Source organism: Phyllopteryx taeniolatus, chromosome 5, assembly GCF_024500385.1.
Source record: "Phyllopteryx taeniolatus isolate TA_2022b chromosome 5, UOR_Ptae_1.2, whole genome shotgun sequence".
NCBI lineage: Eukaryota > Metazoa > Chordata > Actinopteri > Syngnathiformes > Syngnathidae > Phyllopteryx > Phyllopteryx taeniolatus.
Window position 1 is genome coordinate 23,912,806 of NC_084506.1, and position 13,161 is coordinate 23,925,966.

At 41.6% G+C, this 13,161-nt stretch overlaps 1 protein-coding gene across 1 annotated transcript in view; it reads left to right on the top strand.

Moving 5' to 3' along the window:
* The window catches only part of smc1b (structural maintenance of chromosomes 1B), a 31,859-nt gene that overhangs the window by 17,262 nt on the left and 1,436 nt on the right, over nucleotides 1-13,161 (top strand). The window contains exons 17-24 of the mRNA XM_061773978.1: nucleotides 1,026-1,171; nucleotides 1,278-1,431; nucleotides 3,346-3,444; nucleotides 3,555-3,708; nucleotides 4,314-4,468; nucleotides 4,535-4,686; nucleotides 6,652-6,721; nucleotides 11,713-11,823. Coding sequence (XP_061629962.1) covers nucleotides 1,026-1,171; nucleotides 1,278-1,431; nucleotides 3,346-3,444; nucleotides 3,555-3,708; nucleotides 4,314-4,468; nucleotides 4,535-4,686; nucleotides 6,652-6,721; nucleotides 11,713-11,823 — 1,041 coding nt within the window. The remainder of the gene's footprint in view (nucleotides 1-1,025; nucleotides 1,172-1,277; nucleotides 1,432-3,345; nucleotides 3,445-3,554; nucleotides 3,709-4,313; nucleotides 4,469-4,534; nucleotides 4,687-6,651; nucleotides 6,722-11,712; nucleotides 11,824-13,161) is intronic.

Here is a 13,161-nt window from a genome sequence, read left to right on the forward strand (position 1 = left end):
TCCTGTCGATACGCAGACTCGTCACAGTCTTTGATGAGACCGATGACTGTGGCGTCATCTGCAAACTTCAGGTGTTTGACAGGGTGTGTTAGGTGCAGTAGTTTGTGTAGCAAGAGATGAGCAGCAGAGAGAGGACAACCTTGGGGGGACCCCGGTGCTGGGTGTAGATGAGGTGGTGTCCCCGAGCCTCACCTGCTGTGTCCTGCCTGTCAAGAAGCTGTAAATCCATTGGTAGATGGCAGGCGAGACACTGAGAAGAGGAGCTTGGGGATAATTGTGTTGAATGCAGACCTAAAGTCCACGAACAGGATCCTCGCGTAGGTCCCCGCGCCGTCGAGGTGTTCTAGGATGAAGTGCAGGCCCATGTTGACTGCATCATCCGCGGACCTGTTTGCTCGGTAGGCAAACTGCAGGTGGTCCAGCAGGTGACCTGTGACGCTCCTGAGGTGGTCCAGCACGAGGCGTTCAAAGGACTTCATGACCACAGATGTTAAGGAGACAGGCCTGTAGTCATTCAGAGCAGAGATTGCAGATTTCTTTGGGACTGGGATGATGGTGGAGCATTTGAAACAGGATGGTACTTCGTACAGTTCCAGCGATCTATTGAAGATCTGTGTGAAGACTGGAGCGAGCTGCTCCGCGCAGACTTTGAGGCAGGATGGGGACACAAGGTCTGGGCCTGCCGCTTTGTTAATCTTTTGTTGTTTGAAGATGCGTCTCACATCCGGTTTGTGGATGATCAATGCAGAAGTCAGGTGTGATTGTGGTTGGTGGTGCGGCTGTGGGGTGTGAAAGTGTCCTTTTCAAAACTGCAGTAAAAAGGTGTTCAAATCGTCGGCTAGTCTACTATTTTTCTTGGGTGGGGGGGGAATCTTCGCTTGTAATTGGTTAGCGATTGTAATGCATCCCAGACTGATTTAGAGTCATCAGCGTTAAACTGATACGGATCAGATCGGTGTAAATGTGTTTGTTTTTGTATCATCTTTGGTGTTGTTTTCAGCTTCATAAACAGTCTCACCTTTCAGGAGGAGGAGAAGCTGCTGATGGCCGTTGAAAAAAATGACAACAAACTACAGGAGATGAAGCACCAGCTACTGGCAAAGAAAAGGCAGGTAGCATCTGCCAAAAGTGAGCTGGATGAGAAAATCCTACGCCTCCAAGAGATTAACAGGTAAAACACACGCTGATGAATGAATGCCAACACTGCTGCTCCTGTTCTGATTTATTAAGTGCATGGTGTGTGAAATCTCACATGAAGAAATGTGCTTTTCCCTCAGAGACTTGGTAAAACTTCAGCGAGAGATAATGCATGCCGAGAGCATCTTGGAGCAGAAACGTTTAACCCGACACAACTTGCTACTGGCCTGCAAGATAGAGGGCCTACCAATCATTTTGCTCTCAGGTGACCTGAATGAAATCAGCCAAGTGGAGGTAAAAAGACATCGAAACGTCTGCATTAATAAGATACAATGTCAGTGTCAACAGCGTCTCTTTCTAATCCCGGACAAGTACTAAACACACATATCCCTTATTATGTGCGTTTCCACACGGACAGACGTGTTTACATTGTGTGTGTGAATAGGTGTTCATATTGTGTGTACGTGTGAATGGACAGACAAGTGTTTATATTGCATGTGTATGTGAATAATTTGATAGATTTTTACAATATTTGTGAATGACATTTACATAATAGGAATGGACAGACGTGAACAATATGTGTAAATGGACAGCGGTTTGTATTATGTGTGTATGTGAATAAACTGATACATTTTTTACATTATATGTGAATAGACGGACACACAGATGTTAAGAATACACGTGTATATGTATGGTAGAAATGTATGTTATGTGCATGAATAGACAGTGGTACTGTATGTCAACATTATGTGTGAATGGATATACTGTCCTGATGTCAACTATACATGTGCATGTGAATGGACTGACATTTGTATTATGCGTGTGCGAATGGACAGAAGTATGCTAACATTATGGGCTTTATTTTTATGACTGGCGTAAATCCGGCCAATCAAAGCGGCTCCTCTCATTTTCTTTAAATGCGGTGCACTCACAGTCTTGCATGGAGACATCTCTGTGCGGAAGAGGATGATGCGTTTCGCAGCGATCTGTGCATTGTCAATGCTCTTGGCGGGTGTGGCAGCAGACAATGTGAGCGGGTTCTCTGGAGTGGCCTTAGGCCAGTGAAGGGACCGCTGCACAGAAGAAGTTTGAAACAGTTTGCACAAGTTTTATTCAACCACTTAACAGGAGAGACAAAACAACAACGACAAACTGTCATCTCGGAAAAACTTGTTCTAAACTACATAACCAAAACTGCACCCGATTGCAGGAGTTATCCAATGTAAAATGGAAAACAACGAAGGCAAAACTGACAACGCAAGACTACAGAATCCAAGAATAACAAAAAAAATCCAAACAGAAAGTGGTGGACTGAACCCCAGCTGAAGGAAGTTACCAAAAAACAGAAAAACAAAAATCTATCAGGACAAAAACACCAAATTCAAAAGCACTGAAGCACTTAAAACCAAAACCAGTTTAAGTACTTCTGGAACCCCGCATATTCTTTACAAAACAGGAACACAAAAATCACAGTAGTACTTATACAAACCTCCAGTACCACTGTAAACACCAAGACTAGACACAACAGGAACAAAGCCAGGATACTCGAGTATGGTAGATAAACAAAACAACAGCAAAAGTAATACTCCGGCATCTTCCTCCAGCATGAACCACCCTTAAATACACCCAAGAGGAAATTGCCAACAGGTGCTAGTCGGTGACTCCGCCCACATCTCCTCGCCATGGCGACTTGAACATGTCCGCTTGTTGGTCAGTGAGATGATTTAAAAAATATAATAATGATGATAACAATAATATTGCCTTCAATGAATTGATTTGTACAATTATTCAGAGGGTTTGATACCTCCTGTTCACATATTTATGAATGGAATACGTCTGACATGCACCACACATGTCCACGGACCTCAGAGTCTCTCTCACTGTGCCCTGATCAAATTCCTCAAAATTGCCTTAGACAAGCTGCGCCAAAGTTTAGACATGGTATCAGCAGGTGTTTAGACCGACTTTCTGCCACCAAAATCTCACGCCGTTGGGCGCATCTCAGGTGACGTACCCTTGCTCTGCCGGAATGCCCAGCTTGTAGGCTGGTTTGCCAAATTGGCTAACATGCCAGCGAGCCTTGGGCTAGCACGTAAATCAGAATACTCCAGCATTTGCGCTCTGCCACAGATGCGCGGTCAATGACAATAGAGCCCATTGTGTTCATGTAATTGTACAGAAGTGTAAATTGCATTTGGGTCTCACCAGCTGGACGAAGGGTCTGAAAGTACTTCAACCACAATGCATATTTTTGAGAGGGAAGCCCAGCTCGTTATTGACTACTCTTGCCTGGAAGCTGAGAACAGGGTGACACATCAGGCTTACTCTTTCAACAGTGACATTTAGCAATGAGACCAACATGCTGTGTTAACATTTTCCGTTTGTGTGTACGTGCGTGTGCATGCTCGTTTTTGCAGAATTTACCTCCAGAGGAGGTGGACAACTATCTGGAGAGGCTGAAGGAGTCCCTTCATGCTGTAGAGGAACAGCTGAAACACACAGCCACGCCCAACTTAAAAGCTCTGGAAAAGCTCAGGGAGGTGAAGGACAAACTACAAGACGTGACAGATGGTACTTTTTGGATTATTAAAATACAGTCAACCCCGTTCATTGTGGGGAATATGTTCCATACCCACCTGCAATAGATGAAAATCCGTGATGTAAAGACGAGCTCATTTTATAAGTTCTAGCCCTCCCATTTGCTTTAAACATCCATCTATTTTCTATACCGCTTATCATCATATGGGTTGCGGGTGAGCTATAGCCTATCCCAGTTGACTCCCTGAAGTGGTCGCCAGCCAATTGTAAGGCACATATATCCATCCATCAATCAATCCATCCAGACTTCCCTCTCCCTGGCCACTTTGTCCAGCTCTTCCGGGGTGATCCCGAGGCATTCTCAGGCCAGCCGGGAGACATAGTCTCTCCAGCGTGTCCTGGGTTGTCCTCGGGGCCCGGTATTCAATAAATGACTGAAAAGTGCATTGGCAACTGTGGCTCTACTTTGCCACATGCGAGGGCATGACAAATTTCCGTGATATAGTAGGGATTTCCACGACAGATGTGTAAAAAGCTTCCACAAGAAAAACTGCGATTGTAGAAGGGTCGCAGTATACTGTATTTAAACAACAGTGAGTACCGTTATCACTAAAGCAGAATTTCTGTCTCCGAATCAGCCTTCAAAGCCTGCGCCATCGCCACCAGAAAATGCGAACAAGAGTTTGAAGAAGTTCAAACTAAGCGCTTACAACTCTTCAGCCAGTGCTTCAATCATGTGTCTGGTGTCATTGACAGCATATACAAGAGAATATGCCGGGACAACAGCGCCCAGGTGAAAAGACCACTTCGTATCCCCGCTGTCAAATGATGACATCATAAGATATGAACTGTGCTTCAGGCCATTCTGTCTGCTGACAATCCGGAGGAGCCATATCTAGGTGGCATCAACTACAGCTGTGTGGCTCCTGGGAAGCGCTATATGTCCATGGAAAATCTGTCAGGCGGGGAGAAGGCCATTGCCTCCCTGGCTTTGGTGTTTGCCATCTACAGGTAGCATCAATGACAAAGATTGAAATGTGCAGTCAAAGTGAGATGGAGGTCTTATGAGGTTATAAAAACAGGGGTGGGAAAAGTGCCACATACAGCCCACTCCATTTTTTTAATCTGCCGCATTGAGCATTTACATTATCAAATTGTTTTTTATTTTTATTTTTATACCTAAAATGTGTCAATTGAAATTTATATATTAATTTATTTTTTTTAAAGTGGCACTAAACAGGCCCAAAAAATGTCATGTAAATTTGACACACCACAGAGAATAGTAATGTTAACAAGACTGCCAGATTTGAATGGATTAAAAAAAAAAATCGCTAAGTATATAAAATCAGGCTTCAAAACTTAATAATAATAACTTAACTTAATAAGGGCCACCTCTCAGCTCTCAGGCGCTGTGGGCGTGTCAAATGGATGTGCCAAAAGGAATCCAACATACTGAGGGAGTCATAGCTTATACGATGTAAAATCACGTTAGGAGGCTCCACTTCAAAATTGAATGGTTATTGTGGACTATAATCATAAAAATAAGCACACAAGTGTAAGATATATTTCTTTGCTGCTGCTTAGAGGACATTAGGACACACACACTAGCTTTTGTTTGTTAAAACTGACCACACTACGTTATGAATGCGCGCACATACACACACAGACATACTGATAACATTCAGGCTGAGAGCAGGCGAGAACCGGTTTGATAAGGAACCGCTGAGCGAACTGACTGTTATCTGAAAAGGGGAGCGTATGTGTGTGTGTGAGCATGCATAACATAGTGTGGTCAGTTTTAACAAACAAAAGCTAGTGTGTGTGTCTTAGTGTAAGCAGCAGCATAGAAATATTTCTTACACAAACTTACCCTCGTTCTTGGTGACATCATGTCATAACCGAACATGGAACCTCACGACAGCGGGACGCTAGGAGGAAGCCCAGGTACTTAGACAGTCAGCACTGCCCCATTCAATAGTATCAAGCCATGTTGTCTCTGGTGAAAGTTTACAAAACTATCTGTCATAAAATGCGCACTGCAGAGTTGGGCGGTGGTGTTGATGTTCAGCTTGCCATCTGCGTGTCTTCAAAAAGTCGATCCATTGTTTTTTTATTTCCTCATTTTTTTGGGAGCTTGAAAAACGTCACCGAGCTGTTCTGTAAATTAAGGCATCCACCGATACGCATTTTCAGGGTGTAGCCATCGTTAGCTTGCTAACTGCACGCTGAAGTAGTAAATGGGCCTTGTTATGGAAGCTAAGCACAGCTAACCAACTAACTAACTAACCAGCATAACCTAACAAAATGACGTCACTGTCATGTTATAGTGGGGGTCGGCATCGCGCTTGAAAGTATATGCCCTAGCCCCGTGACATCACGTCTTTTAGCCCCACCCACAAAATCAGGAAAATTCAAATGGAGAAGAAGATGCTTAAACACATTCACTGCCATTGACGGCTTTGGAAGTCAAATATCCATGATAACTGGGAAGGCTGGTAGTGAATGAGTTAACCTATATCTCAACATTTCAGCCCTATATTGTCATAAGTCTTTGCATGTTTTCAGCACTCATCTTCAAACATATTTAATGTATTTAGAAACAAAACAGGACTTTCTGCTTAGTGCCACTTTAAATTAATTTATATGATAAAAAAATGGTTTATTAATTCATTGAAAATAGAATACCAAATTGTATTAGTAAAATAAACTATTTGACATATACATTTACGTATACATTTTATATTTTTTTTAGATTAGCTAATTAATTAAAAAATATACAATTTTAAAATAAGAATGACTTATGATTTTAGACTTTGATTTTTTTTTTACATACATGTTTTTTTATTCTATCCAATTTATGAATGACCTGGCCCATCTGTCTTTTTCAAAATCAAATGGACCCCTGAGCTCAACATATTTGCCCAACCCTGTTCTAATATAACGCTTCAGGAACAAAAAAATCTCCACTCTCCTCAGTTTCCGTCCTGCTCCATTTTTGATTTTGGACGAGGTGGATGCCGCCCTGGACAACACCAACATTGGGAAGGTAAGATTTCCTGACAGTAAGAGGGAAGGTGTTTGGAAGGTGGCATCATTGTACTGAACATCAGTTGCGTTGGTACTTGCCCACACATTGGATGCTTGTCCCAGCTGATTTTATGCACGGGGGGGGGGGGTTACTTGCTGGACTGGTCAAGAGCCAGTCGCAAAGCACATACAGCAGCTGAAATAAGTATTTAACACGTCACCATTTTTCTCACTAAATTTACTTCCAAAGGTGCTATTGCCCTGATAATTTCACCAGATGTTGGGAACAACCCAAGTAATCCATATATACAAAGAAAGTAGAACAAATAAGATCAGAAATTAAGTTGTGTGTAAAAATGTGAAATGACACAGGGAAAACGTATTGAGCCGTGAGGCGAGCGAGTCGGCTGGGAGTGGAAATGGAACTGCTTGAACCATTCTGTCACTCACTTCCGAATCTTTGGCAAATGACCAATGAGCAGCCAGCGTGCAGGCGGGGGCAGGACTTCATTAAACATACAACAAGCCTTGTGCTTTGCGATTCGCCAGCGTTGTCGCTTCGGCAAATGATCAATGAGCAGCCAGCGTCAGGCAGCACCATGCAATGGGGGGGAGGGACTTAATTGTACTGGTGTACTAAAGAACTGAAGAATGATTCGTTCGGGTGAGGGACTTAAGTGAGCTGAATGTACTGAAGAACTGAAGAGTGACTAGTTCGTTGATCTTCGTTCACAATCCGTGAGACACGAGTGATTCGTTTGTTGAACTTCTTTGTTTGTAATACGCTAAGGAGCAATGTACTAGTATGATTAGTGATTCGTTTGCGCAAGGAACAATGTACTACGCAATGAAGGTACTCATGAGTGATTTTAACCTCAAGTCCTGATGTCCTCGCGGGGATAGCCTTCACTATCGTTTCTCCAAGCTAACATCTAATGTTGAATCAGTCAAGCACATGAAAACAAGCCCACATATTTAAAATAAATGTAAATTAATAATAAACGCACATACTCTGTCTCTAATGCGATAATTAAAGCTTTTTATTTCATAATTATAATAATAATAATAATACATCAAACGCATATAGTGCTTCTTAAGACACTAAAAGATGCTTTACACTAATCAGATGACAATAACAGTAAGGTGAGTCAGCAGGAAGCCCGCGTGGCGGGTGCTGGTGTCAGCAACACTGTCCACCGCAGTGGGATGCAGAAAAGTGACGCCGGCCGGTGAGAGCCTAGCTGGACACAGAAGGATGTTCGGTAGCTGAGCTCACTGCACGCATGTTCACGAGTCACAACTGAAGCCGGGTGTTCGAGAGCTTTCTGAGAGAGAGACAGGTACTGTAGGTGATTATTTAGCTTAAGTTTTTTATTGTTTTATTTTTTATTTTTTTTAAGTCTCCCCGCCTTTCCTAGTTTACAACACGTGACAACTAGACTTTACACCGACCTGATCGGTTTCATCGGTATCGGCCGATAATTAGCATTTTATGCTGATCGGCCAATCGGCTTTCATGTCTTCAGATCCGATCAATGACATCATCGATCGGCTCCGCAAAATACATTTACTCTGCATCGCCGTCGCATAAGAATCCAAAAGCTAGTTTATTTTTAGCCTTGTCACGTGTCTTGTGGCATAGTACTGTAACTATCTGACGGCCAATAAAGTGTTTTTCAATCTTGTCAGTGAAAAGACGCGTCATCAGTGTGGGACTATTTTGCGGTGTAACAACACGTAAGTTATTTGCAGTCTGTGCACAACTGAAGTACGTCGTGGGGAACGTCATCTAAATGCTTCAACACAACAAATTTGATCGGGCACCTGAAGAATGTACACAAGGACGAGCATGCTGCGTTCAAGCAACGCAGCGTGGAAAAAAAAGGAAAAGCCAAACGGACACAAACTCTGGACAACACCCGTCCATATAGCTGGGACAGTGAGAAAGTTAGAGTAAGCATGTCATTAAGAGTATTTCTTAAACTAATTTAATTGCAATAAAGTAATTTAATTGCAGTCAGTTAGCACCCATCATTTCTGTCATGTTGTAATGTTGATTTGACCTAAACTTATGTCAGTGGCCAATCCTTGAATGCCCCCTAGAGGTCATTGATGTTTTAACTTTTGTCTAAAATGCTAGAGAGTGAAGATATTTAGTATACAGTACACAAGTATATACAATAAATGAACAAGTCATGTAAATAGACACATTTCTCCATCTTGTGATCGGATCGGTGATCAGTTATTGTTTTTTTAAACTTGCTGATCGGCCCCAAAAATCCTGATTGTGTAAAGCCTAGTGACAACAACAACGCATAGTCCGTCGGTTAACGTGTTGAGTGAACGTGAACCTCAGGGATGGAACATTAAGTGAATGAGGAAGCACTTGAATGATTTTGTGAAAAATAACTGAATGATTCGGTGAATGTATCTTTTGAACAAATCCTTTTAAAGGACTGATTCTAATGCAGTGTTTTTCAACCTTTATTGAGCCAAGGCACATATTTTACAATTGAATACTCTCACGGCACACCAACAACCAAAAATTTCACAAAAGGTGGATACATTCATTACTGTATGTACTTCCTGTCATCTAATGGAAGATCATTTATTTGTTCTGTCTGTCACTATGCCTCACTGGCATAAATAGATGAACAAAGATACATTATTGCTTCTAAATAAATATTTTTTTTTAACAATTACGTAAAATTTTATAATTTCCCATGGCAAATCTCAAGAGCGGTCACGGCACACTAATGATTCATCCATCCATCCATTTTCTGTACCGCTTTATCCTCACAAGGGTCGCGGGTGTGCACTCAAAAGAACTGTCGTGCCCATAACTAGAAGAGTTGTCCAAGAACCAAGGACCACCTGTGGAGAGCTTCAAAAAGACCTGGAATTAGCAGGTACTGTTGTCACAAGGGCGGCACGGTGGCCGACTGGTTAGAGCGTCAGCCTCGCATTTCTGAGGACCGGGGTTTAATGGAGTTTGCATGTTCTCCCCGTGCCTTCGTGGGTTTTCTCCGGGCACTCCGGTTTCCTCCCACATCCCAAAAACGTGCATGAATTGGAGACTCTAAATTGCCCGTAGGTGTGAATGTGAGTGCGAATGGTTGTTTGTGTGTATGTGCCCTGCGATTGGCTGGCAACCAGTTCAGGGTGTACCCTGCCTCCTGCCCGATGATAGATGGGATAGGCTCCAGCACGCCTGGATGTATGGATGTTGTCACAAGGAAAACAGTGAGTAATGCACTGCGCTGCCATGGCACGCTCACCACGCAAGACCCCATTGTTGAAAAAAAAAAAAAAAGTGTCAAAGCTCGTTTAAAGTTTGAACAGAAGAACAACATTTGGACAAGCCAGTTAAATACTGGGAGTATATAGTCTGGTCGGATGAGAGAAAAATTTTACTGTTTGGATGCCGTCATGGACACCACGTTTGGAGGAGAAGTGGCACTGTACATCACCCTAAAAACACCATACCAACAGTGAAGTTCGGAGGTGGGAACATGATGGTGTGGGGCTGCTTGTCAGCAAATGGTACTTCACATTACTGAAGGAAGGATGAATGGGCAAATGTACCAATTCATTCTTGATAAAAATCTGCTGCCATTTATGCGGATGATGAAAATGAAATGAAGATGGACATTTCAGCAGGATAATGATCCAAAACATACAAAGACACTCACTTGGTTTCAAGGGGAAAAAAATAAAGCTGCTAGAATGGCCCAGCTAATTACCTGACTTGAATCCAATCGAAAATCTATGGAAAGAACTGAAACTCAAGGTCCCAAAAAGGAAGCCCACGGAACCTTCGAGATTTGAAGACTGCTTGTGTGGAGGAGTGGGCCAAAATCACACCAGAGGGATGCATGCGACTAGATTCTCCATACAGGTGTCTTGAAGCTGTCGTTGCAAACAAAGGCTTTTGTACAAAGTATTAAATAAATACCAGTTGGCGTGTTCAATACTTTTTCCCTGTGTCATTTCACATTATTACACAAAACTTAACTTCTGATCTTATTTGTTCTACTTTCTTCGTATGTATGGATACTTGGGTTGTTCCCAACATCTGGTGAAATTTTCATGTCAATCGCACCCTTGGAAATATATTTAATGAGAAAAATGGTGGCGTGTTAAATACTTATTTCAGCTGCTGTTTAGATAAGTAGCAATACACACTCGCACACCTACATTATGGACAATATAAGTCCTCAATAAAGGTAACATGCATGTTTTTGGAATGTGGGAGGAGGCCGGAGTGCAGTGGTACCTCAATTTACGAGTGTCCTGAGTTTTTGGAGATATGAGCCGTTGCTCGGATGATTTTTTTGCCACTCTCCACAGCTCCAGTGAAGTGAAAGAAAATGGAGTATTTAAATGGAACCTCAGTTCACTGACAAATATAGGTATTTTCAGGTGGTTTTTTAGTCGTCAGTATGGCTCCCAAGAAAGTGAAATATGATAGTGATTGTGCTATTCAAAAGCCCTGGAAAGTGTGTGCAGTGTCCGCTGAGCTCTCGCTGGTTCATAAACCCTCCTCAGTCCCGACTGCTGGAGCTGCTGTTTGGGGAGAGCGAAAGAGAGAGTTCGAGGAGCGCTACAAGGCACTCTGTAGGCCACGCCATTTAAAGGCACAGCATATGAATGTGTGGGTGTGTGGTGTGTGACTTTCGGTTTATTTACCTGTCATACAAAAGCTTATTTGTTGAAAAAGGTTTATTTGCTGACAATCACTTTTATTATGTTTTTGTATTTATTTTACAATACAGTACTATTTTTCTTCATTAAAAGCATAGCAAAAATACAGGTACAGTGTGTGGGGTGGCTGGAATGGATTAATGGCATTTCTATTAATTTAAATGAAGAAAGTTAATTTGAGATACGAGTGATATTTTTGTTATACGGCCATGGTCAAGGAACGAATTAAACTCGTGTTAGAGCAGCCTAAAAGCTGTCAAGCCTGCATCCAATCATGAACTTGTGGCATACATTTTGTGGTTCCAGGTGACCAACTTCATCAGGGAGGAATCTAGAAAGAAAATGCAGGTGATCGCCATCTCCCTGAAGGAAGAATTTTTCTCCAAGGCCGACGCCCTGTTGGGAGTTTACCCAGACGTAAGAACATGAAAAACATAAACTTATTAACTTGACTTATTTTTAACATGGACAGGTGGGCCTGGTTATACGCAGATGAGATTTTTATTTAAAAGAAGTTGTGGATGTAAAATATATAAAGCAATTTCTTTTATTAATAAGCAAAACAATTTTTTTTATATAGCGCATTTCATACACAGGGTAACTCAATGTGCTTTACATGATTAAAAGCATTTAAAAACAAAGAAAAAAATACAAATAAAACAGTGTACAGTGCAAGAAATATCATTTATAAGTGGAAATGCTCTAAAAAGCATGGGGAAAAAGGAAGTTTTTAACCTGGACTTAAGAACATGCACACTTGGGGCTGACATCACTTCTGTTGGCAACTTATTCCATTTGTGTGCAACATAATAGCTAAATGCTGCTTCACAATGTTTGCTTTGGACTCTGTGCGCCACTGTTTGATCTGAGTCTGTCGATCTCAGAGCCCTACTGGGTTTATATCTATTAGCATTTCATTCATGTATTCAGGACCTAAACCGTTTAGTGATTTATAGACCAGTAACAGAACTTTAAAATCTATTCTAAAGCTCACTGGAAGCCAGTGTAAAGACTTTAGAATTGGAGTAATTTGCTCCGACCTCTCTGTTCTGGTCAGAACCCGAGATGCAGCTGTTTAATACTATTTTTAGGGAGTCCAGTCAGAAGACCATTACAATAGTCAAGTCTACTTGAGATAAAAGCATGGATGAGCTTCTCCTTGTCTGCTTGACACATGCAAGCCTTCACTCTGGACTTTAAAATTTATTCTAAAGCTGACTGGAAGCCAGTTTAAAGACTTTAGAATTGAAGTAATATGCTCCGACGTCTCTGTTCTGGTCAGAACCAGAGCTGTAGCTGTTTAATGCTCTTTTTAGGGAGTCCAGTCAGAAGGCCATTACAATAGTCAAGTCTACTTGAGATAAAAGCATGGATGAGCTTCTCCTTGTCTGCTTGACACATACAAGCCTTCACTCTGGATATGTTCTTCAGATGGTAGAAGGCAGTTTTAGTAATTGATTTGATATGACTGTTGAAAGTCAGATCGGAATCAATCATAACACCAAGGTTTCGGACTTGGTCTTTGGTTTTTAAAGAGAGTTACTCCAGGTATTTAATAACAGCAATCCTCTTTTCTTTATTGCCAAAAACAATTATCTCAGTTTTGTTGTGGTTTAATTGAAGACATTTTTGGCTCATCCAGTTATTTATCTGTTTTAGACAGTGACACAACACCTCAATTATAATAAAATATATATATAATAATAAAATAATTCCCTTTTTATTATTTATAATTATTTATTATTATTATTATTA